The 23620-nt window shown below is 51.7% G+C and overlaps 8 protein-coding genes across 8 annotated transcripts; 4 read left to right on the top strand and 4 right to left on the bottom strand.

Annotated features, from left to right (window-relative positions):
• Positions 1–427: 427 nt before the first annotated feature.
• AYO20_00910 (hypothetical protein) lies at positions 428–2107 on the top strand (the record flags this gene model as incomplete). The annotated part of the gene is made up of 1 exon (XM_022639218.1): positions 428–2107. One exon carries the CDS (start codon positions 428–430, stop codon positions 2105–2107), a length of 1680 nt encoding a protein of 559 aa, XP_022505009.1.
• A 514-nt stretch (positions 2108–2621) lies between these two features.
• On the top strand, positions 2622–3976 carry AYO20_00911 (hypothetical protein; the record flags this gene model as incomplete). Its single annotated transcript, XM_022639219.1, has 4 exons — positions 2622–2979; positions 3080–3415; positions 3490–3788; positions 3908–3976. 4 exons carry the CDS (start codon positions 2622–2624, stop codon positions 3974–3976), a joined length of 1062 nt encoding a protein of 353 aa, XP_022505010.1.
• Positions 3977–4851: 875 nt separating this feature from the next.
• On the bottom strand, positions 4852–5163 carry AYO20_00912 (hypothetical protein; the record flags this gene model as incomplete). The annotated part of the gene is made up of 1 exon (XM_022639220.1): positions 4852–5163. The coding sequence occupies one exon, from the start codon at positions 5161–5163 to the stop codon at positions 4852–4854; it is 312 nt and encodes a 103-aa protein (XP_022505011.1).
• Positions 5164–6394: 1231 nt separating this feature from the next.
• On the top strand, positions 6395–7164 carry AYO20_00913 (dynein light chain, cytoplasmic; the record flags this gene model as incomplete). The annotated part of the gene is made up of 7 exons (XM_022639221.1): positions 6395–6440; positions 6542–6564; positions 6648–6681; positions 6773–6807; positions 6872–6898; positions 6971–7040; positions 7100–7164. The coding sequence occupies 7 exons, from the start codon at positions 6395–6397 to the stop codon at positions 7162–7164; spliced, it is 300 nt and encodes a 99-aa protein (XP_022505012.1).
• Positions 7165–8718: 1554 nt separating this feature from the next.
• On the bottom strand, positions 8719–10485 carry AYO20_00914 (hypothetical protein; the record flags this gene model as incomplete). Its single annotated transcript, XM_022639222.1, has 2 exons — positions 8719–9894; positions 9973–10485. 2 exons carry the CDS (start codon positions 10483–10485, stop codon positions 8719–8721), a joined length of 1689 nt encoding a protein of 562 aa, XP_022505013.1.
• Positions 10486–11044: 559 nt separating this feature from the next.
• On the bottom strand, positions 11045–16973 carry AYO20_00915 (hypothetical protein; the record flags this gene model as incomplete). Its single annotated transcript, XM_022639223.1, has 2 exons — positions 11045–15467; positions 15514–16973. The coding sequence occupies 2 exons, from the start codon at positions 16971–16973 to the stop codon at positions 11045–11047; spliced, it is 5883 nt and encodes a 1960-aa protein (XP_022505014.1).
• A 753-nt stretch (positions 16974–17726) lies between these two features.
• Positions 17727–18566, top strand: AYO20_00916 (hypothetical protein; the record flags this gene model as incomplete). Its single annotated transcript, XM_022639224.1, has 1 exon — positions 17727–18566. One exon carries the CDS (start codon positions 17727–17729, stop codon positions 18564–18566), a length of 840 nt encoding a protein of 279 aa, XP_022505015.1.
• A 524-nt stretch (positions 18567–19090) lies between these two features.
• On the bottom strand, positions 19091–23010 carry AYO20_00917 (putative galactinol--sucrose galactosyltransferase 6; the record flags this gene model as incomplete). Its single annotated transcript, XM_022639225.1, has 7 exons — positions 19091–19302; positions 19354–21090; positions 21145–21290; positions 21348–21429; positions 21605–21653; positions 21706–22519; positions 22571–23010. The coding sequence occupies 7 exons, from the start codon at positions 23008–23010 to the stop codon at positions 19091–19093; spliced, it is 3480 nt and encodes a 1159-aa protein (XP_022505016.1).
• Between the last annotated feature and the right edge of the window lie 610 nt (positions 23011–23620).

Genomic DNA, 23620 nt, shown 5'->3' on the forward strand with positions numbered 1-23620 from the left:
CTCTTCGTGTCTTGGTACTTTATCCCGCTTTTTGCGTTCCTCTCCGGAACTCAATTGAAATCTCTCTCTTTCTCCAAGAATCACTTCTCGCCCAACTAAACCCAGTTCCGGAGTTTTGCCTCGATCCCCGCCAGCAGCTACAGTACTGGTGCTTGCCGAAACTCAGTGCAGGGAGGCTTTGTATGGGAGATTTTTGTATACCACGTAGTTCTGATGACCTAAAGATCGACCATGGTAGGCTGTTTTAGACCTTGTGATGTTTAGAACACTTAGTATCTGAATTGACTCAATTTAACCCATATTCCATCGTTGCAATACAACCACAAGCTAGTTGGCGGCTCCAGGTGGCCTTTGCGTCTCTCATAACAGCGCGAGACCAAGGTCAGCTATATATTCATAATTCCATCTTCAAAGCAGATTGCCCAATATGGTTTCAGACGAACAAAAAGAAGACCTTGTGGGCCTAAAGTTGCCGTTTGAGACTGAAAGATTGCTTCAAGTACGGACGGGAAAGATCAAACCACTTTACCACCTCCCAGTACAGTCGGCAATCTACAAGAATCCTCATACTCAGCCTGTCAAAGTCACAAAACTTGGTTGCGAGGGAGATGAGCACGCATACGAGTTCCACGGAGGGCCGGACAAGGCGCTGCTTCACTATTGCGCAAGACACTATGAGACGTGGAAAGCAGAGTGTCCAGGGAGTGAGAAGCATTTCACGGTCGGCGGATTCGGGGAGAACCTGGTCAGTACCTCAGCTAATGAACAGAATATCTGCATTGGAGACATCCTCACGATTGGTCCAGAAGTCACGGTGCAGGTCAGTCTTCCACGACAACCCTGTTTCAAACTCAACCACCGCTTCCAAGTCAAGGATATGGCGTGGCAGTCTCAGATGAAGAGCCGGACAGGCTGGTACTATCGGGTCTTGAAGGAGGGCTACATTTCCCCTGGCGACGAAATCAAACTTGTCGAGAGACTGAACCCGAAGTGGACGGTGGCCGCCGTTCAACACTACTTGTACCGGGAAATGAAAAACTTTGAGGTCATGGCCGAATTGGTGAATCTTCCAGGCCTCGGTTCAGAATCCCTCACAATCTTCGAGAACAGGCTGAAAAAGAATTTTGAGAATCAGGACGAACGAATGTTCGGTGACGACTCGGTCGCTCTGGAGACCTGGTCGGACTACAAGCTTGTGCAGAAGCTTCGACAGACCCCTCGAATCTGTTCGTTCGTTTTCGAGGTAGTCGGAGAGCAGTCTCAAACGACGAGTCCCAAAGTTGAACCGGGATCTCATGTGCGCTTGAAGTTGGGAGACAAGGGTGACCTGATCCGAGCATACTCCGTTGTTGGTGGCACCAAGGACCGCTTCGAGCTGGGCGTGGCTCTTGCAGACGAGTCCCATGGAGGATCTCTATATCTGCATAAAAATGCCAAAGTGGGAGAGGTATTCTCAGTCGGGAAAATTACCACCAGCTTTCCCCTTGCGCCAGAGGCGGACGAACATATTTTGATCGCTGGTGGAATCGGAATCACAGCCTTCCTTCCCACGGCGGAAAAATTGAAGGAATCGGGGGAGAATTTCACGTTGCATCTGGCCGTCCACTCTACCTATGAGGTACCCTTCAGGGAGAGACTATCGAAGCTAGGCAAGAGCCTCGTAATCTATGACAAAGAAAGGGGACGGCGGCTGGACCTCGCCCGTATCATGTCCAAAGTGACCACCAACACACACGTGTATTGCTGCGGGTCTCCCAGATTGATGGACGACGTTGCCGCAACGGCGAAGCGATATGGGCTGGCAGAAGAACAGATCCACTTTGAGGCTTTCGCAATCACGACCTCAGGCGATCCTTTCACCGCGGCGCTCCTGACGAGCCAAAAGACAATCCAAGTGCCGGCAACACGGAGCCTTCTGGAAGCATTGAGGGAGGCGGGCATCGATGTACCGTCGTCGTGTGAAGCTGGAAGCTGTGGCACTTGTCGTGTCCAAGTTGCAAAGGGACGCATTGACCACCGTGGAACCGGTTTGTTGGAATCGGATAAGGCCTCAGCAATGCTAGCCTGCTCTTCTAGAGGCATTGGACATATAGAACTAGAGCTTTAACAGTGGGTAGGCAACTGACGGACTACTACTGACTACCAACACCCGACGGATTTCTCCCCAATACACCACTGGTTCTAGGGAGATACCGCTTGCAATACACTATGGTCTTTCGGGAGGGACAATTGTGGAGACGAGATATCGAGGAAGTGGGGCGATAAAGGGGGTACAGATAGCGGGCCCTGCCAGGTCAGTTACACAACAATATCTCCAAAGCGGCAAGCACTTATCCGGTCACGCGACTGAAAGCTGGCCATGCGTGCCATGCCATTGATCTCTGTGTTGCTCTGTGTGATACAAATAGTTGTGTTACGACCTAGTGAGGGTCTAGAAAATCGCAATTCGTTTTCGAGTGATTGTTGGTATATCTCTATCGTGGAACAAAGCTCGCCGTCAATTCCCCCACCAGTACGTTCCCTCCACGCTCAGGGAGTCTTGAATCGACCCAAACTTGAACTCACCTTGGGTCCTTTCCTCATCACCAACGTTCAGTTGAAGAAAGAGGAAAAAACAAGAAATGGGCAGCCTCCAGGAGCCGCTCCTCGGCGAAACCCTTCTCCAGACAGCGAAGAGGCTTGAGGCAGCAGATTTCAAAGAAGTCCCCGTCGTTGACCTGGCCGGTCTGTCCAGCGGGGAAATCACCGACCGGATCGCTGTGGCGCGAGAGGTCCGTGATGCTTGTATTCGCGTCGGCTTTTTCTACGTCAAGAATCATGGTGTGCCTCAGGAAGTGATTGATCGCGTGTTTGAGGTGTCGAAGAAATTTTTCTCCCTGCCGGCCGAGGATAAGATGGAGGTGTATGTGACCAAGAACGAGAGCTTCAAGGGGTATGAAGACATTCATTATGGAGCGGTGGATCCGCAGACAAAAGGAGGTGAGGTTTTTTCTCCTTCTCTCCTTCGATTTTTCTTTCCAAACACTTTGTTTTTTCACTTGATATCATGCAATCATTGGACTAAAATTCATGCGTGCAGATATGAAGGAAGCCTTCAACTTCGGCTACGAGCCCGCAGCCGACCCCAAGACTCCCCTCTCCGAGCCATGGCCATTGTATGAGGGTCTCAAGGGTCCCAATGTCTGGCCTCGAAACTTCCCTGAGCAATGGAAACAAGACTTGTTCGCCTACTACGGCGAGGTGTTGAATCTGGGTCGACGGATGATCCGAGCCTTTGCCCTTGTGCTCGACCTCCCCGAAGATTATTTTGATGATCTCCTGGTTCGACCGGGTGCGATCATGCGGCTACTCAGATATCCGGCGTCAATACTCGACCCTGACCATCCCGGGATCGGGGCACACAGGGATTATGAATGTAGGTAATACATTTGCTACCTGCTACCTGCTATTTGCTACCGAACCAACACTAACTCTTGTTTCCGGCCGCAGGCTTTACGATTCTCTGTCAAGACGAGACCAATGGTTTACAGGTGCAGACTAAAAAGGGTGAATGGATCGAAGTGACTCCGATCCCTGGTACCTTTGTGGTAAACATTGGCGATTTTCTCTCTCGCTGGACCAACGATGTCTTTCGCTCAACCTTGCACCGAGTCTACAACGTCTCCGGCCGCGAGCGTTACTCCTTTCCGCTGTTCATTGGGCCAAACTACACCACCAAAATCCAGGCCATTCATACTTGTGTCAATGAAGACCGGCCTGCGAAGCATGAGCCTTTTGTCGCTGGCGAGGTAAGCTATATATCTCTTACTCAACCATACTGCCCCCCCAGACGTGCGCGCGAACAGAAGCTCTCTGCATGCACAAAACTCAGAGTTACTGACATGTTCTGTTTTGAAATCTCTTCTAGTACATTTCCAACAGGCTCTACGGTGCGAAACGAAAGCCTCTTCCCACTCCCCTCGAGAGTTCCGCGTGAGGGACCATTTACTGGGTGACACCTTTAGGGAGGAAAGGGGGGGCCCCAGTATAGGTTGACAAACCGATTGAGCCCTTGACACCTTGGCTGGGGGTCATTTCTGAAGTGTAGTTCCGTTGAAGGATCAATAAACTCACCAGTATCTTCTAGGATAGATTCTATCAATAAATAGCCCACAGCGTAAGCCCCCAATTGAGGGGAGATTCTTGATCCTCAAAATCGTGGTACACCATGGGGTACCCACAATGGACGCTTCTTGAGTGTTTTCCCATACAATCCTTTTCCGCTAGAGCCTCGTCAACGTTCACGGTGGCTCCCTCCTTAAAGTATTACTAATCTAGCGGCCTCCAAAACGCCAACCCCAAACTGGTGCTGGGCTGGTAGTGTCGCATGGGAGTGGTGGAATAGGAACGTATGTACCCTCGACAAGTGCCGATATATGCCCAGCTATAAAGCACCTTGATGAGTTCACAGCATTGGAAGACAGTACCAATTCCACTATTTAAAGCCCATTCTGTTCATCTAACAACACATCCTGATGTGTCTCTTTCCGCGGAGTGATACGGGTCTGAACGAAGTGGCGATTCCTGTGAAAGTTTGGCAAGAGTTTCTGCAACTAGATAGCCAACCTAGTAACAAGGAGGTACATACAGACCTGAAGAGAGAAAAGAAGAAGAAAAGAAAGAACCACCCATTCTCCTCATGTCGTACGCTTTGCCGCTGTGGCGGTTGTCGCGTCGCAATAGTAAGCCTTCCGAAAGGGGGTTTCCCGCGTGCCCCACAAATGGACATTGCTTGTAAACTATGGAGACCTGCTCCTGCAATGTAGTCGGAAGACTGTTAGTGGGCGGAGCGAATCCGCAAGTCGTGAAATCTCAAGTGTTGGACGTCGTGGATTCAGCCGCCGCCTCCTGTGGCTCGCCTTTCTGCGAATCCTGCACCGTCGTGTCGGGGTCGCGGGATTGCCGCTGGTATTGCATGGTTGCTCGTTTGGGGTATGTTTGAAGCCCAGCAGGGCGACCGACGATCTTGCCAGCCTGAGTTCTGCTGCGCAAGTAATGCTCTTCGATTTCGGCCTCTCTGTCGTTGGCGACACCGCTGGTGATACAGCAACGGCACATCCAGCTTAAGGGAAAGCCGTTGTCGCTCACGTAATGGGAGGCTGTGTAACTGTGTGTCTGCTTCATGGTGAGAGCAAGTTTTGAGGAATTGGAAATGCTGCCCGGTGGAGGAGGATTGCGGGTGAGTTGAGAAGGACTGTCCGCGAGTCAGTCATTTCAACAACACGAGATGTTGAGGCTGAAACGTGATTAGTGGGATTTACCGGTATAATGTGTGTACAGGATGACACTCCTGGCCACTGATTGGCTGCATCTCTGACACTAGGTCTGAGATTCCTTTTTCTTTGATCCTTCAACAGGACAAGAGACACAAGGATACAGGAGACAGTGATCGGTCAAGTTAGGAATCTATCTTATCAAGACTCTCTACGCTGTTTCGTCATTGTTGTGTGGTAGCCTTTACCCTAACACTATGCCCACCGCCGTACGAGTGGATGTCTCGGGCTAAGAGCCTCGCCCCAGTCCAATAGACAAAGCACTTGACGGCATTGCGGTAATAGCGAAACATCGAGTTGATGGACTTCCAAGTATTGCGTATTGTTCGCTTTATTTATGCAGCATATATCCACCCAGAAGTAATTGACATTGTCCTTCTTCGCATAGCCAGCCTTACTCGTGAACGATTTGTGTTCAAGGTTGTCGAAATCGACCTCGTGCTTATCGTCCCCCTTATATATGCGAGAGGATCGCGTAGGCGGGAATGCCTTCGTGAAGATCCTCAGTCAGGCTGAGTTCGCCCTGATCGTCGAATTTCGCAAGGTGCATCGTGTTGGGTGGATACGGGCGCCACGTGGTGAGCATATGTGCGATCTGGTAGGCAGACCCTACTTCTCATGGCCCAATAAAGCTTGAGTGCCCGGTGTGACCCGCCAGGGGATACTACTCTAGTAAACTGAGCGGGTGAAGAGAGGCAGTCGTGGTGGTTGCAATGAAGGCGAGGTGAGTCGTGTGTGACGGGGTTTTAAAAGCGGCACGGTCGGGGTGAGCTGCATGCGAGTAGCCCGCAGTTTTCCGTCCTTTATTCCCGCCAAGATGTGCCGCTTCATGATTCGTTCAACCCGCAATTGACGATCCCCCCGGTTTGTGATGATTTGCTCCCTTTTGCGACTTGCATCCTGCGACCTGCGCCCTGCACATGCGTGGCTTCAATTGTTCATTCATATCAATCACCACAAGTTCGCCCGTGCCTACAGGTTTTATTCCGCTGCAGACTTTTTTCTTGTCCGGCTTGTACAGTCTTTTCTCTTTGCGACTCATTCTCTTTTCCCCCTGTGATATTGCTTAGTCCGCCGACATCATGGCCGCCGCCGAGGGAATCCCCGAGAAGAAGGTCAAGTTGGAGCGTAAGTCACTCTCTGTCTCTCCTGCGCTGAAATGCCCCTGACCTGCGTCTTCCCCGACCACGATCACACGCTAACATGTATATGTGACCTGCCGGACGCAGCCCAGATCAAATCTGTCGATATGGTAAGAACGGCGCCCCTCGTCACCGCCGGCCAAACAAAACATGGACGTGGACTGGACAAGTGTCATTGACGGATCATCTCAAGAGCGAGGACATGCAACAAGAAGCAATTGAAGTTGGTATGGAAACTGCGCCCCCTGGTGAACATCAAGAGAGCGAGAGCGACAAAAAGAGAGAGAGAGACACGGAATTGTTGACTGTCGTGTACAGCCCAGGAGGCAATGGAGAAATTCAGCGTCGAAAAGGTAATAAATACTCGCGAACCTGCCATTGAACATGAGGGGTGCCAATGCTCACAAAAGGCGATAGGACATTGCTCAACACATTAAACGAGAGGTACGCGCACAGCCCAGCCTGATGACTTGGACATCCCATCGACACGATTTCTGAAACCCCTTCCTCGCGCAGTTCGACTCGAAAAAGGGCGCCACATGGCATTGCATAGTCGGTCGCAACTTTGGGAGTTTTGTCACACACGGTATGTCCTTCACCACTCAGGACCCGTGACTGTGACCGTGACTGATTGAGGATTGACAGAGACCAAACACTTCATCTACTTCTACCTGGGCCACGTCGCCATACTGCTGTTCAAGACGCAATAGATTGCAAGAAATCGCATCTTTCTGCACATGAATGCAATGGGGCGTTACAGGAGGGGAGACAAAAGTCCTCAATGGCATTCCACCGAAAAGAAGAGGCTTCGCTTGTGCTTCGCTTGCTTGCTTGCTTGAAGCGTCAGCTTCTACAAAAGATTGATGAAGGGTGAGATGGGTGATGGGGGTGTAGATATGGGTTCTGGGAAAGAGCGTGGGAGCTAGAGCCGGAGTGATGGTTCGACATGCTTGTACTCGGTAGAGCCAGAGCAGAGCGGAGCAGAGAAGAGCATGTTGTATATAACACTGGGAAGAAGAACCGGGCAGCCAGCTGCCAGCAGATTCGGGACGTTCCTTTCCTCATGCTCATGTCGATGCCGATGCGGACGCGGACAAGTGCACAACAGTACCTCGTAAATAAGTGGCAATCCGAGACTTGGATCCCCTTTGACAGGTACAGGTACAGGTACTGGTACACTCTTGAGTTTGCGACGTTCAACAGCCAGATGATGGGTTTCTTGTCCATTTTCCCGATGGCCTTTTGCTCTTGCTCTACCTCATACTCTTACTTTTGCTCCTACTTTTGCTCCTCCTTAGGATGAGGGAGGTCAATGCACGTGTGGACAGACACGACCACGACGTAATTAATTACCAGCTTGAAGTTGAGGGTCAACATATTAGCCCTTTCGACGCCGCAAGTGTCTCTGTGATCTTGATGTCAATCCCTACCAACTCGATCATCTTGTATTGTCTACTCGGTATCTAGCATTCGACCGGGAAACTATCGCTATCGATATCGCTATCGCTCGAGGTGGTCTTCCTTTCTCGTCGACGGTGTTCACAAACACAAGTACAAAGACACGTACTGTAGACTGGGCTAGGCGTGCCATGCTGTGCTTTGCTTCGCCCTGGATCTAAACCTCGGGTTCATATCAATACTCAAACCCTCTTGATAAACAAGTCCTTCTCGACGCGTTGATTAGGTACATAGGTAGGCAAGTAGGCCAGCAGGTTGGACGGAGAGTGTGACAATTACATAAGAAGAGCGAAGCTGCCGATCAGGAAGGAGGTTATTGGATCTTCTTTGGGCTTGGGGCTGATCTGCTTACATTATTCGTACAATACGAGAACGAGGCAGAATCCCCTCTCCCCTGTTTGCTTACTTTCGCTTAACATTTTCTTCTGCTCACAATTAATACCTCGTAATTCTAAAGGAGAAAAGGGCGGCAGGCACCTGAGCTCATGCAACCGGGTCTTTGATGATATGATATGTATGTATTTGCTGATATCAGGTACAAGTGTTGAAATCTCCCTCCCATATGTGTATTTAGGAGCTTGGGGACCTCTTCTATGCGCTTTTCCACTTTTTCCACCTTTCCTCTATGGGATGGGCCATGACGCCTGCTGGCCGGCTGACCGACCGACCGGCCGAACAATTTACAAAAGACAAGAAAAAGAAACGAAACGAAATGAAATTATTGACTCTCGAAGAGACTTGACCGGGTAGACAAGACAAGACAAGACAAGACAAGACAGGACAAGACAGGACAGAGAGGGGCTCAATCATAGCACCAGCTTGTCCCGGCTCCTTATCTGCTTGCCGTACCGCTCCAGGACCAGTGGAATGGGGATACAAGCCAGTGCGACGAAGCCCAGCAGAGAATTGCCCCAGCCCAGCCCGAGGGCGTCGTACATGGGCGGTCCGGCGAGAGGTAGCAAGGCCCCGACGAGGGACCGCGTCGCCGTCAGAATGGCAATCGCCGACGCGGCGTACGTGGGGTAGCAGTCGATCAGGTACGTCTGGATGGGGAGGAAGACGCCCATCATGCCGAAGCTGAAGGGGATCATGCCGATGATGGGGACGATCCAGTGGACCTTCTTGTCGGCCGCCCAGCCGTACCAGAAGAAGCTGACGGGGATGAAGCAGGCGAAGATGATCATGAGCGGCATCCTCATCTCGGGCTCGAACTGGCCGTTGTTGCGCTTCGTCAGCTTGATCACCATGCGGTCCGACGTGGCGGCGATGACTCCGGCGCCGAGGAAAAACCCGATCCCGATGCCCAGGTAGGCGAGGCCGGTGATCTGGGGCGAGAAGCCGTACTGTTGCTCGAAGACAAACGTGATGGTGGTGAAGAGGAGGTAGAGCAGGCCGTACACCAACGACATGTACCCCGACAGGACCATGACGATGGGGTACTTGATCAGCATCTGCAGGGGCCGGCGCATCCCGTCCATCAGAGTTCGTTTGGCACCGACGGGGCCTTTCTCCCGGTCGAACCAGCTGATCAGGTCGCTGCGGCCGAGCGTTTTGGCGAGCCGTTGCGTCTTCCATCGGATGAGGACGCGCGCGTAGGTTTCCTTGTTGAGCAGCTCGATGCCGATGGTGGTCGAGGCGCTGGCGATGAGAAGGATCCAAAACACCCACCTCCATCCGATCTGTTGGGCCACGAAGCCTCCACAGATCGGTCCGAGCACGGGGCCGAACAGAGGGCCCAGACTCCAGATGGACGTGGCGAGGCCGCGCTCCTCGACGACAAAGAGATCGGCGATGACGCCGGCGCCCAGCGTGAGGCATCCCGAACCGCCGATCCCCGCGAGGAAGCGGAAGGCGATCAACCCGCCCACGTTGGGCGCCAGAGCACACCCGATCTGCCAGACGACGAAGAAGATATTGGCGCCGCAGAGGACGATGCGACGGCCGTAGATCTCGCTCAACGGGGCCAAGACCAACGGACCAAACTGTTTGTGGTGTGTCAGTGTCAGTGTGCCAGTGCCAGATCATGCTTTCTCGGGGACGAAAGGAGGAAGAAAACTTACCACATACCCCAAGAGATAGACGCTCACGGTAAAAGAGAGCACCAGCTCCTGGTGGACACCAAAATCCTGACCCAAAAATCCGACGGCGGGGGCGAACATGCTCGAGGCCAGGGGTGAGACGAACGTGATGGCCGACACCAGACCCAACAGAGCCCATTTCCGGGGACGGGGGAAATTCAGAGGGTTCTCCGGGTCGTCGGGCCCGTCCCAGCCCACGATGCCGTGAGCCAGATCCGTCAGTGGTTGATGGTGGTGTTGGTGTTGGTGAGGATGGTCGCTGGCCATGCTTCGTCTGCTAAAGACCCGTTCTATGACGACGGGTGGTTCTTCTTCATCCCCGGAATCGTCGTCGTTTTCTGCATCACCCCCTAAGCGTTCGACCTTGACGCTGTCCTGGCTGTGTTTCTCTTTGAGGTGGCCGTTCCCCTGTGGAATAATGTCCTGGCCATCCTTCTCTTCGGCAATCGAGTCGTCCCTGTCCATCTTCTTTTCGTCCAACGGCGTGGCAACCATGTCGAATTGATTTTTCTTGACTGATGATCGATCAAGACGCGAGAAACAACAAAAACAACGAGAAAGAAGAGTACGAGGTAGAAGTGCGGCATTCAAACGCGGTTACTTTTGGGATGGTGGACAGTAGGGGGGACATGTGGGCCAGTCGGATCACAAAGGCCGAGCCACAGCAGTTGAGGTCGTGCACTAAGAGATATGCTTCCAGATATGCTTGAACATAATAAAGATCATAATTACCCGTCGACGCCATGTGGCAATTTCACTTTTCCACCGGAACGAATCTGTTGGGGTCACAAAAGCTATAAAGCTGATATAAATCAAACTTACATTTCATTTTCCTGGGTCATTTGGGTCATTAATTCGTCATGAACATCAATGCGCTCGTCAACACCAAGAACGCTGTTTCGCAACACATTTCCCTCAGATCCTTCCATCCAAGTTATATTCATGAACCCTTCCATTCGTTATTCGTAATGAGGCCCGTTGTTGGAATGTGATGACATAGAACGCGGTTGTTGTCGCCAGAACATTCCTAATCGACCTGCATAACTGAGATCCATCAGCTGCCCGTGAGGACAAAGACTTCCTCGGTGTGGAAGTTGACATCAGGCTTCTCTCTCAACACCTGGTTCCGAAACAGGTAGAAAGGAAAGTTGCGAAACCTGCGCATGAGTTGCAGTTCCGTGGCACGGTTTGGCTCCTTGCGAACACGCACCCACACCTCACCTCCGCATCTTCCAATCCAATATTGCTCCTTGTGCTCCAACTGCCACCCGGATAGATTGGCCGGAGTCTGAATGGCTGGCAAGAGGCTTGGAAGCGCTGGACATACTGACGTCGACAGGACCGTCCCTCCCTGATGCCAGAGCAGCTCCCGCTTCTTCTGACATTTGTGTTCCGAAGTCTCCAGACACAGAGAAGTTACAATTGCAAAAGTCGCGCAGCATTCCGAATCCTTCAACATACGGTACCACAGCTGCGAGTTGACAGGAGAGATTTTGATCCCTAGATATGGGTTTGACTCTTCGGGCCATAGGACTCCAAAGTTGTTGCCACTCGTGTCGAACCCGGTATGCTCGAATAGCTTGAGCAACTTGCTAAACACTGACCTCAGGCAAACCCTCTCATCGTCCTTGAGTCCGTCGCACCACTGAAGAAAATCGTTGGATCTTAGACCTGTTAATGCCGTGGGCTTCAATGCTGTCCACCCATCCACATGGAGACTGTCGATGAATCGGATGACCGGTTCCTCGATCAAGTCTCGTAGGCGCACCCTGCGAGCGACTCCTGTACAGAGGCTGAGCTGGAGGCCCCATGGCAAGTCGAAAAGCCGAATGTCCTCGAAAGCGTTCCAGCGATCGAGGAGCTCCTTTTTCAGAGTTCTTCCGGCAAGTTTCTGGTACGTAAGACCCACCTGAGCGACCGCAAAGTTCCCTCCTTGCAAGATCAGAGGAATCTCATGCGGAATCCAAGTGTCTCGAGCCGTTCCTAGATCTTGCAGGAATTTTTCAGAGCGCCTGCGGCTCCTTTGCGCATCAAGAGGACAAGCTGGGTTGACAGTGACGGCCCCAACAAGGATAGTCTCCTGGTAACTAAATGGTTCAGGCTCTGCTCCTAGACCTTCGTCATCATGATACCAGTGAAAGAGGTCAAGTCCTGTGGGTAGAGAATGGCTGGATTTGATGAGACCTCCTCCGATCATGAGGCCATAGATTTCCATCGAGTCTGACGACTCAGGGGATCTGATGACATGAGCTGGCCCCCAAGTATCCACGATCTCGGCACATGTTGCGTATAAATATGCCGGCGATGTCGAGGCCGACGGAGTGGCCTGCAACCTTGACGCAATCTTAAAGACAAGAACATCTCCGCCTATCATCGGACGCATGCAAGCCAAGGGCCGCAGCTCGGCAAAAATGGATATACCACCCACCAAGCTTCCTTGGAGCCTGATCTTCGTCAATGGCTGCTTGAGGAACATCGGGTGGAGCTCTCCGGTATGACCTTGAGCGTAGGACAGAAGCGCCAAACTGAGCATCTGCACGACCAGGGAGCAAGTGTGGAGTTTCTGACCGGCTGTTCTGATGTTGGGATATTGTCCACCTAGACAGCCTCTCAACACATCGACACATGTGGAAGTAGCATTGCCTAGGCCAATACTAGCCTTCTCAAGCTCCGAATCATTCATGTCTGCCATAGAGGTCATCAGGCTTTTCAAGGTCTCAAATGAGACTGTGGCCATTCTAATCACAGAGTTCCCAAGCGTATCTTCGACAGAGAAGTCGCTCTCGCAAAGGATTGTGAATGAATTGCAGCAGAACCCAGCACTTTGCAGGAGGTTTGCCGCTGTGCGCAATCTTTCGACAGCCCTGGATAGGTGGGCTGTGAGTTGTGGATACGACCACGGATGATCTGTTTGCCCTTTTAGACGTATGATGTTACGTCTTAAACGATAATCCAGAAGCCCTACTTGTTTCCTGAACCAGTGGGTGTAATCCATCGAGTCTGCGTTCGAATGCTTGCGACTCGTCTCAGCCCATTCGTAGCTGCGGGCGTAGACAATCGTGGCCTCGTTTCCCTCGAACTCGACTTGGCCAAAAGCCTCATTGGCGTCCTCGAGTGGGCGACCCGGGTGCTTTGGCGGCGCCTGCAAATTGCGGACGATGTGGTTGGGCGGACAATCCAAATACCTCGAGGGAGGCAGCACTCCTGCAAGCCCACAACACGCGGCAATGACCCTTTGCACCAGTTCCCGTCTCATGTGGAAAGTAGCCGGATTAGCCAATTGGTCATAGGCAAATCCACCACCGGAACTCTCCTTGTGAGCGCAAGACACATGGTGGAAGTCGACCCTTTCCTTCGCATCAATGGAAACGAGTTCCATCGTCTCGGTGTCGGGCAACCCATATTTGATCCACGGCTCGGGTGATTCAGTTTCAAGAAGCAGCGCCAGGCTATCGTCGGGCTCAAATCTGGCGTCTATAAGTGCTCCGATCCATTCAAACTTCTCTTCCGCGACCCAATCCGAGTACTGAGCTAGCAGGAATTTAGAAATGTCAGTATGTCCATAAGATAATGCTGTCTGCAGAGCAGTCGCCCCAGAGGAATCGGGAGTTCCCCATTCATGCAGCAGTAATTGGATAATCGCCTGATGTCCAGCTCGGATCGCGGTCAGCATGAGTAGCTCTTTGTCGTGATCGCTGAGGGATGTCGTGTTAGCTTTGTGGGCTTCAAGGAAAACCTCGACAATCTCTGCGTGTCCGTTCTCAACAGCCAGCAATAGCGGTGTGCGACCACGATAGTCTTCAAGGTGCGGGTTGGCCTTCCCTTCCAACACAAGAAGTTTCGCTATGTTGTAGTGGCCATATTCCACTGCCCACGAGAGCGGTGACTGTCCCAGTCTGTCAACCGAGTCCACTTTGGCTCCATTAAAGATGAGCAATCGAGCTGTTGCTTCGTGTCCCTTACTGGCTGCCCACGACAAAGGTGTTCTCCCGTCCAGATCCCGAGACTCGGCAACAGTACTGTCGTGGTCGAGAAGTAACTTGACCACATTCTGATTGCCACAGTCGGCAGCCCTCGACAGTGCAGTCCGCCCATAGCGATCTTGTGCATTGAAATCAATATCAGGTCGCATTAGCAGGAGCGTGGCTACCTGAGAATCGAAGTTCTCAACCGCAAACGACAGGGGAGTGCGGCCGTTTTCATCACTCAAATTTGCATTGATATCGTCCTGTTCCAGTAACTGCACCACAATATCACGCCGTCCCGTCTGAGCCGCCCATGATAGAGCCGACCGCCCTCCTGGGTCCGTAGAGTTGACTCGGCGGTTTTCCTGACGGAGCACCACTCTGAAAAGCTCGTCACTCTGCTGAGCTGCCCACCACAAGGGAGCACTTCGAGGGTCCAGGTTCGTGCTACGTTCGAGCAATTCTGGTACCATTTCGGCAGTGATAGAACTTACAGCTCGCTGCAACGTGGCGCTACCATGTAGGCCGTCTAATGCGAGGTACACCCCTTTCGCAAGTAGCACCTGCCACACACGCTCAACCTCTGAATATTTTTTGAGTCTTTCGATGATGAGATAGAGGAGGGCGCCGTGTCCGTTTTCGACCGTCCATTCAAGAAGGCTTTCGTCTAGACCTAGACGAGACCACACTTCTGGTGCGAAAGGTAGTGTGACTCCCTGGGTGTGGTCATATATTAGTTGTAACCACAAGGGGTACGAGACTTGCTTTTCTTCGAAGCTTTTTGTGTGAAACAACCAGAATTCCCTTGCATAAGGAAAAAACGCATGCGTCCACAGTTCTCGCTCAGGAATTGCATACCCATATGCTCTTTCAAGGTAAGGCTCCGCATCGAAGTCTGGCTTCCTGTTAGGTTTCAAAAGTGTCTGCGAATGTTTGGCGGCTGTTGTAGAGGGTAGGGCACGGTGGACAATAGTAGAAGCCGTTGCAGATGGCTTTATCCACCCACGACTATCGCTCGTGGCTTCCCCAGTCTGAAAGAAAGATGAGTTGAGATAGGTGACGCAGATCTCACCCATGGTGACATCCGCTTCATGCAAATCTACATGGAAATAGTTCGTCATTGCGTCTTCGGAAGTGGAGGTAAGATACTGTCGAACACTAGGATGAGCAAATCGAACAGTGTCATCTTCCTCGTCAACAACGAGCAGTCCTCCGCATTTATCCAAGACACTTCTCATGTCGCTCGGCAATCCCGGACCCCGCGTGTCTCCCGGCAAGATGCTCACAGCCTCGCGGAGTTCCTGGACTGTCAGAGGCCGCTGAGCTGCTGCAACAAGGGTGAAGGTTTTCCGTGCAATCTGGACGAATTCGCTACCCTTTTCAGATAGCTTTTGCAAAATGCGTTCAAAGGTACATGGTAAATCTTTCGGTAGCGACTGAAGAGCAGTCAGAATTCCCTGATCCGACGCCTCGGCGCATATAGAGTCGAGCTGTAGGGCAGTCCAAAGAAACCTGTTATGATCAGCACAATCTTATATGTATGGAACTAGACACCCACATTCCCTTGCTTCCTTCGAGTAGAGCCTTCCTAATCTTTAGGATAATGCTCGGGTCATCCAAAGCGAGGTTACCTAATTCAAGACGTTCTTCCAACGCGTTGTCAATATAGCTGTCGATTTCGTGCTTTGGATAAAATAGCGAAAGCTCGTGTTGCGGTTGAAGTATAGCCCGATATCTGCATTTCGTATCGGGCCGACTTGAGCAGAATATGCGGAAGGGATGTATTGAGTGGAGCAATGTGTGGAGGCTTCGTAAAAGCCTACATAATTCCCTTTCGGCACAGTCGTCTATTCCATCGACGACAGCAAAATATGTGCAACTCGTGGATGCGAGCAGGAGGACCAGGTTCGAAATAATCTCGTCCTCATCCAATGTCTTCGAACCATCAATCTCAATCGAATCAAAGGCCTTTAGGCGTGTCTCTCTCAGAAGCTGCCTTGCGAGGCTACCAAGTATGGTCCTAGCCTTCAGCGAATTTGCGTCGTCGTAGCTGCAGAAGAAGAAGCCAATAATAATAGCTTCAGGATTGTCGATATGCAATTGTCGCACTATATTTGCAGTGGATACCGTTTTGCCTGATCCGAGCCCGCCAGTGCACCACAGCACGGTCGACGACGATTCTTGAGTCCACTGCTCATAAGCAGGTTCGTCGAAGATCCAAGAGCATTTCCCCAATTTTTGTGCTCGCTTCCATGACTTATATTGGTCGAAGGTTGAACAAGCATCAAGAAATCGCAGCTTTTTCTGGCGCAAAACCTGCAGGTCTGAAAAAGGATTTCGAAAACCCCAGGCCGTCTTGCTTTCATCCCGTAGCTCTTTCTGAGTTTCCAGGGAGGCTGCCTCCCCATACGAACCCGCCAAATTTGCGATTTGGGCTTCCAGAGGGCCAAACTGGGCTTGAAAACTGTTGAGAATGGTTGATGTCAATTGAGCAATGGGAGGTTTTCGGAGGAAGAGAACGGCCTTTGTGCACAAATTAACGATTGCGCAGAAGTACTCAGAAAGTGCATCTTGTATTGGGGGGGACCTTGAATCTAGCAGACCGTATTCCTGGTATCGGGGGCAGTGTATTCCAATCCTCATGAACAGGGCAGATAATCTATCGAAATACGCTCCAAATGTTGACGTGATTAGCAAAGTCGTCCTTAAGACGCTCCAGACAGCGCTTGCAAGTGTATACCGGGAGCTGCGAACAACAGCGTCGTCTATCGTCGAGACCTGTTGGACCGACTCTAGAATGCTAATGAGGCGGGGACCGAAGCAACGGCGACTTTGTATATTGCGGTCAACAGCAGCAGTGGTTTCCATCACATCAGATAGACCGGGCGGCCTGTCTGAACGCAGTGAGTAGAAGACTGCCTTTTCGCTGGCCTGCAGAATAGCTTCATACTCGCAGACCGCTTGAGCCAGTCTGGTCTCTGGCTTGAGGGGACGAAAGAAGCGGCTGGTCAACGACATGTTGTCAAAACTTTGCTGCTGGCGTCAAGGAGTTGAGGGAATATAGCATCAGAATCTCGAGTATCGTGGAATAGTCTAGAGAAGATTGCAATTATCTGGCCAGGGGAGAGTTGTGAAGATGAGGCTGCTGGGCAGGCAGGCGGCAGGGCTGCGACCCCAGCGGCGTTCGGGGTGCTCACAGGATTGATGAAGGGGGATGTACAGCTTTTGTTGCAATCAAACTTTGCTGAAGAGGCAGAACAAAAACAAGCATAGCGTGCATGGTTGATGATTAGGAAGGAAGAGGTGTTGGTTCGAAATCCAGCCTGATGCCAGCTGGATCTTCTGTAACCAGCCAGCCAGGCTTCATTTCGAGCGGCAAGGGTCTATTGCTATTTTAGGACTAGCCCACAAGCTGCTTTGCTCTACTTACCCTCCACGTGACTAATGATACTGGATAAAGTCTTGGCAACGGTTCTCACCCGCCATCAAGCCTATGAATCGTCAGGACCTTAGCTACACTATACTAGACTTAGAAACTATAGGATTAAGAGACTGTCCTGAAAGATAGAGATAAAGAGGTTGTAGAAGGTCTCTTCGAGGGCCCTAGTTAGAAGGTCGTAGGTAGTTCTCCCGCTGATTGGTCAAGGGTTCAATGCCAAGAATTTACTCGGCATTGTTGGCCCGACAGAGTAAATGCTTTCTCGACTTCATGGAATAAGGGAACGCGGACACTTCAGTTCTCTCAACGCCTCACCTCGCCTCGCCTCCAAAATGACAGACTTAAACCCTCTCGTTCTCTACGATATCTCTTCAACCCGCCAACCGCGCTCCTACGCACCCAATCCCTCCAAGTCCCGACTCGCGCTCAGCTTCAAGGGCGTCCCCTTCACGACGACGTGGGTCGACATCCTCGACATCGCCGACGTGCGGAAGGGGCTCGGCTGCGCGGCGGTCCGGCAGTTCGACGACGGCACCGACTTCTACACGCTGCCCATGCTGCGGGAGCCGGTTTCGGGCAAGGTGGTGGGAGACTCGTTCGACATCGCCAACTACCTCGAAGACACGTTCCCAGAGTCCGGCGCCGGCAGCCTATTCCCCGCGGACACGACGGGCACGGGGCTCGACTACGAGAGCCCGTTCAAGGACACGGCGTTCTACGCGCCGCTGACCACGCGCAAGGGGGCCAAGAACGAGGCGTACGCCACCTTCAACGTGCACGTCGACGCGACCTTTTCGGCCCACGTCGTGCTGGTCGCCCACCAGCTCCCCTTCAACCCGGACACGGCCGAGGCCACCAAGGCCCTCTTCGCCAAGCGCGCCCACCTCAGCTCGTGGGACGACATCCGCATCGAGGGCGAGGCGCGCGCGCAATTCCTGGCCGGGTTCAATGTCGCCCTGACCTCGCTGGCCCAGCGGTTCGCGGTCCACGACGCCGGGCCCTACCTCGAGGGCGAAAAGGCAAACTACGCCGACCTGATCGTGGGTGGCTGGCTGAATATGCTCTCAGCTACCATGCCGCGCGAGGAGTTTGACGATTTCAAGACCTGGCACGGCGGCGTGTTTGGTCGCCTGCACGACGCTCTGCAGGAGAATTATTTTGTGTGCAACTAGAGACACTTCTCAGGATATCCCAGGATGGAGGGTATCTACCTCCTTAAAGCAACGCTCAACGCTGGTCCCAGGATTCACTGCCCAGCCTAGCCGTTTTGAGAGAAGGTGTTGCTGGCCAGCGGCCACACCGTGCTAAGTAACATGTGAAAGTGACAGAGTCGGCGGCAATGAGGCTTTGGGGGCCAGAGATCAAGCTAGGAAAGCAAAGCACAGCATATCACAGCACAGTGCCATGATGAGAGGCCAGGCACAAAAGGTCAGGCTAGGCAGGTCAAGCAGGCCCTCCTTGTAGGGAATAAGAGGCAGCGAAAGAAGAAGAGCCAAAGACAAAAGGCGACAGACATCTGATATGCACGCAGAAAGCAGAATATCTCTGAAGCTGTTCATCTGCAAAGAGTTCATCATTCATGATCCACTACACCTCTTACCCTCTATATCTGTAAATCTGCCATGCCGTGTTCTAGACGAAAGGAAAGGGACTTGTTCGTTCGTCCATCCGTCCGTCGACCCATCTCAAATCTGCATCATCGAAAGTCGTGAGAGGACAGGGTCCATATACCAAGGACGCCGACCGTCCTCATCAGGTTGAACATCAATACGTTCGCCAACTCCTGATCGACCTTGAAGCATTTCCAATCTTCCTTGCTGCTCCATATAGGGGATTCGGCGGCTCGTTCAGACAATGACATGCCCCTCCACCGCCTCTTCCTGGCGTTGCCCGTGATCTTTCGAAGCTCTTCGTAACAAACGTCAAGTTGTCTAGACGATGGACTGGCGAATCACACACCCTCGTTTTGCTGCCCATCAAACTTTTCGATTATGCTGAACCAGATGTCGTAATCTTCGAGGCCGTTTTCTCGAGCAGCTCCTTTGAGGATTTCGGCGACCTCGGCGTTAGTGAAGAAGGCTCTGATCTCTCGAAGGTCGTTTTTGGACTTTGTTTTTCGGGCTGCATTGGTAAATGCCGCGTCTGGCGGAGGCTGTCCATCCCAGTAATACTCCACATTTGTGTTAGGGTCACGTGTAGCGTAACGATCGCCTTCATCTCCATCCTCAGTCAAAGAGTCCTCGTCGTCGGAATGCAGCTCGACGCCCATGCACCGCATTTGTTCCTGGTCCCCCACGAACATTTGTGCTCTTTCTTGTCGAATCTGTCTCAATCTAGGCCGCCAAATCTTGGACATGAACTCGTCCACCTTCCAGTCTGACGTCGGCCATAGCCACTGTTCCGTGAACTCCGCCATAAGTGAATCAAGAAGAGCAATAAGGTGCGTTTCTTCATTCTGAATCTCTTGAATCTCGTCATCAATGGGGATTGAAAATGGGCATACTTTCTCCCTAGGGTCATAAACGTCGAAACAATCTCGGCGACAGCCATGCCGGCAACATGTGTGCGTCAGGCCGAGACCCTCAAAAGTGTACAGTCTTAGGACTTTCAGAAACAATTGAGGAAAATCATATGGGAAATATAAGTCCAGCCACCGCAAGAACCAATAGCTTCGAGGCCCACCAACTGGACTGGGATTGCTCAAGAAATTCAGGATCGGAATACATCCTTGGCTAGAACAAGCACAGGAACAGCCGTCGGACAAGTTGGAGGATACAATAGTCGAAAGAAGCTCAAAACAGTCCGTCGGAAAGGTGGAGTTTAGGAAGTCCAGCACATTCCACTGGAATTCGAAGAGTCTCAGCCCGAGCTGGAATGCAACAATATGTGTCGCTCTGAGCGCAGGTGGCCTCTGATGCTCATCTGTATTCCAGCAGTTGTTGTTCGTGCATGTAGGAAATTGGCAAAGCAGACTGGCGCCGCGATCACAAAGCCATTGAGCATATTGGAGGTCCGGAGGTCCGCCGTCCCACCAATCTCCCACCATAAGAGGCGTATAGCCTTGGTGATTACGCCCATCAATATCCTGGAAGCCATTGTTGAAGAATTTCTGTGCAGTTCCAGCACGGACGCGACGGCTGTGATATATGGTTGTCTGATGCCTGGAAGTGGACAGAGCTCCTGGAATCCTGATACCCGACTCGTCAAGTGCAGTGGATACCCCAGCGGCTTGCTCATCCAAAACTTTGAGTGTCTCGGCGCTGAATGAGAGCCTGTGTTGGGGCAAATGCGACGCTGCAAGTCGCTGAAGCTGCTTTCTTCTGCAACCAAGGCCCTCGGCGGCAACGTCAGAAAGTTCTTGAGAAATCTCCCTGTTAACCTTCCACATGACTATGTCGAGAGCATTGTTGTCAAGCCCAGATCCTGCCGCTATCAATATCATGGTTGCAATATTTGAAGTCGACAACGTCCATTCCATCGGTTTAGCTCCAGATTTGTCATTCACATTGATCAATGAAGAAGCTCCATGTTTGAGAAGGATAACCAGACCCAGGGGCCAATCGCTACTGAGGTGCACAAGGGAGTGACCCCAATCATTCAACTCACTTATAAGAGAGGGTTTGTGCTGGAGCAGGCGAATGGCCTCTTTTGGGGTTCGTCGCAGAATTGCCTTGCTCAGTGGTCCGGTTTGCAGCACTGAAAAGTTAGCAATTTATCATTCTCTCAATAACCATGTCTTGAGCAGCATACCATGGTACCACTGTGGCCAGTAAACCAGACTGTAGACCCACGCTAATTTGCTTTTGTCTGATAGAACTTCAAGAGCTCCCCTCTGGCTCAAATCTTCCGTGAGCAAACCAAGCTCTGGGCGCCCACCCATAACCAGCGTGAATCTACTGCATACATTCTCAGACAAGACTTGTAGGACACGGGGGAGAAATCCGCTGGCTTACTCAATAATGTCTGCAAGGTTTTCTTTGGCACCCCAGGAGGCAAGCGAGTATAAGAGGCGGCAAAAAGATTGAAAGGCCGCGTCTATTTCGAAGGCGCAAAAATGATCAGTACAGATGCGAATATTTCCAACTCGAATCTAAATGCGAAATCTCTCGAAACAAGTGGTCTCGTTGCTCCCATGCAGGCTTCTTGGTGAATAAACTTGCTCTCAGGCGACAAAGATTTATGGAAAATGCCAAAAAAGAAGTCGTCGTACCTTTTCCATAAAATACAAAATAACTGGTAAGGGCTAGCTTGCTTGCGTACTGCGCTAGCATTTAGCAAGGGGTTGATCGCATTGGCCACGAATACACTCACCCACAGGAGACTACGTCCATCTTCATTGACCTCTCTCGGATGTGCTTTTCTTTGTGTGAAGAGGCCCATCAGTTCAACACGGGCATTATCCAGAAGAGCATTCGGCTCTGCACTAACATCGAGTGTTAGACGCAAGTCTACTAGTAGTTGAATAGCAGGAGAAGTCTTGGAGGAAACAACTGGAATCCAGTCAATGTTTGCACTGATAGATCTTCCAGCCGAGCCAGTGGCCAAGGACACCATGCATCGAACACCACGAGAGATCAGCACTGAGCGATAGGATATCCAGATGTCCAACGCTCTCCTCTTGGCACCTGGAAGGTAGTAGGGGCAGTCCTCTTCATGCTCCTGGGTTTGGAGATAGCCGATGAACAATAGCTTGGCCCTAGCGGGTCGACGAGTTTTGGTTCTGGGGCATAAGCAGACGTAGGAATTGGACCATTTCAACGTGTTGGGGGTTGAACAACTCGGACGTCCAGGCGAGGCATGAAGAGAAGTTCCGGTGGGAGAGACTGGTGTTGGGAGGTGCTGGGCTTCAACCTGCCGTATTTCCAACCCCCGTTGCTGCCAGTTCTGGGGTCTTGCATTCAGACTCGGGCCATCAGTCCGCCGGATAAGTGCAGGCACGCCTGTTCCGAGAATTGATTTCACTGCTTGAAGGTCGTTTTGGATCGTCGACATTTCAGCCCGCAGAGACGAGAGGCCATCGCTAGCGCTCTGGATGCGAGCAGTCATGACGCCCGAAGCTGATAAAACCGCATCAATCTTTGTGTTTGTCACATCCTGGGTCTTGACTAGGATAGAGGATGCTTCCCTTTGTGGTCATCAGTTCCGGGAGTGAATAGGGTGTTTATTTTGGACTTACAGCCCGACAATGCAGAGGATCGTGTTCAAGTTTTCCTGTAAACCATCAAGTATGCCCGATAGCTCTGTGATGGTGGCCTTTGTGAATGGAAAGGCTGCCTTGTGTGCGACATAGCGCAGTTTGTCTCTGTGCAACGAAGGTCCTTGCGTCCTTTTGAATCCAGAAAGCTTACTGCTCAAAACCACGATGCTGGCCTGGCACGCGGTGATATGCTGTTCGATGTGGGAGGCTGTGTCGGAAAACCGCACCATCCATAGTGGAAGAGCATGTTGTAACAAGGTGAGACATCCTTGGAGGTTTTCGGTTCTTTGGGTGAGACTGTCGAGATATTGGTTCTGACCTTTGTAGGTCGAAAAGTAGGTAACCAAGCCCTGGCAGACGACCAGGCCTAATGAGACGACGCCTATCACACTACTTGTTGCTGAGAGAGGGTCAGACATTCTGTTTCGGTTTTGACAATCGGCAGAGGGATACGATTCCGACAGAGGCCGAGCCTCGTCTACCAGAGGGGAAATTACCTGGATAATATTAATGGGACTCTGAGGTGAAGTACGGCGAGATATCTGTCGAAAGTCTGCCTGGTGAGGCTGAATATCGCGTGTTGGGCGCTGTCCTTCTGGTGCAAGGCGACTTCGGAAGGTGGAGGCGACACATGGCGATCCTCTAGTGGCCAGACGCGGGGGATTCTGCACGAGGTAGATGGGGGCTAAATCCGACGATTCTTAGAGGTTGTGAGACAAGGGGAATGAAATCCGGGGGTGGATTGGGCAACTTTGGCCACCCACGTCAGGATGATATCAGAAAAATACTCAACAGGTTGACGGGGGCCCAATCACCAATGCCGATCCTATACCTTCCTCCGCTAGACATATATACAAGTACATGCCCTGCCCTTTATACCCTGGGTGAGTCTTATGATCAATTCTATGTGCACACTTTGACTGTGATTTGGGACCAAAAATCATTCACGACCCAAACCAAACCAAACCGAATACATTGGATACCACACCACTCCATCCCATCAGTCGCCAGTATTTGACTACTACACAA

This window comes from Fonsecaea nubica (assembly GCF_001646965.1).
Source record: "Fonsecaea nubica strain CBS 269.64 chromosome Unknown Scaff3, whole genome shotgun sequence".
In the NCBI taxonomy this organism is placed as follows: Eukaryota; Fungi; Ascomycota; class Eurotiomycetes; order Chaetothyriales; family Herpotrichiellaceae; genus Fonsecaea; species Fonsecaea nubica.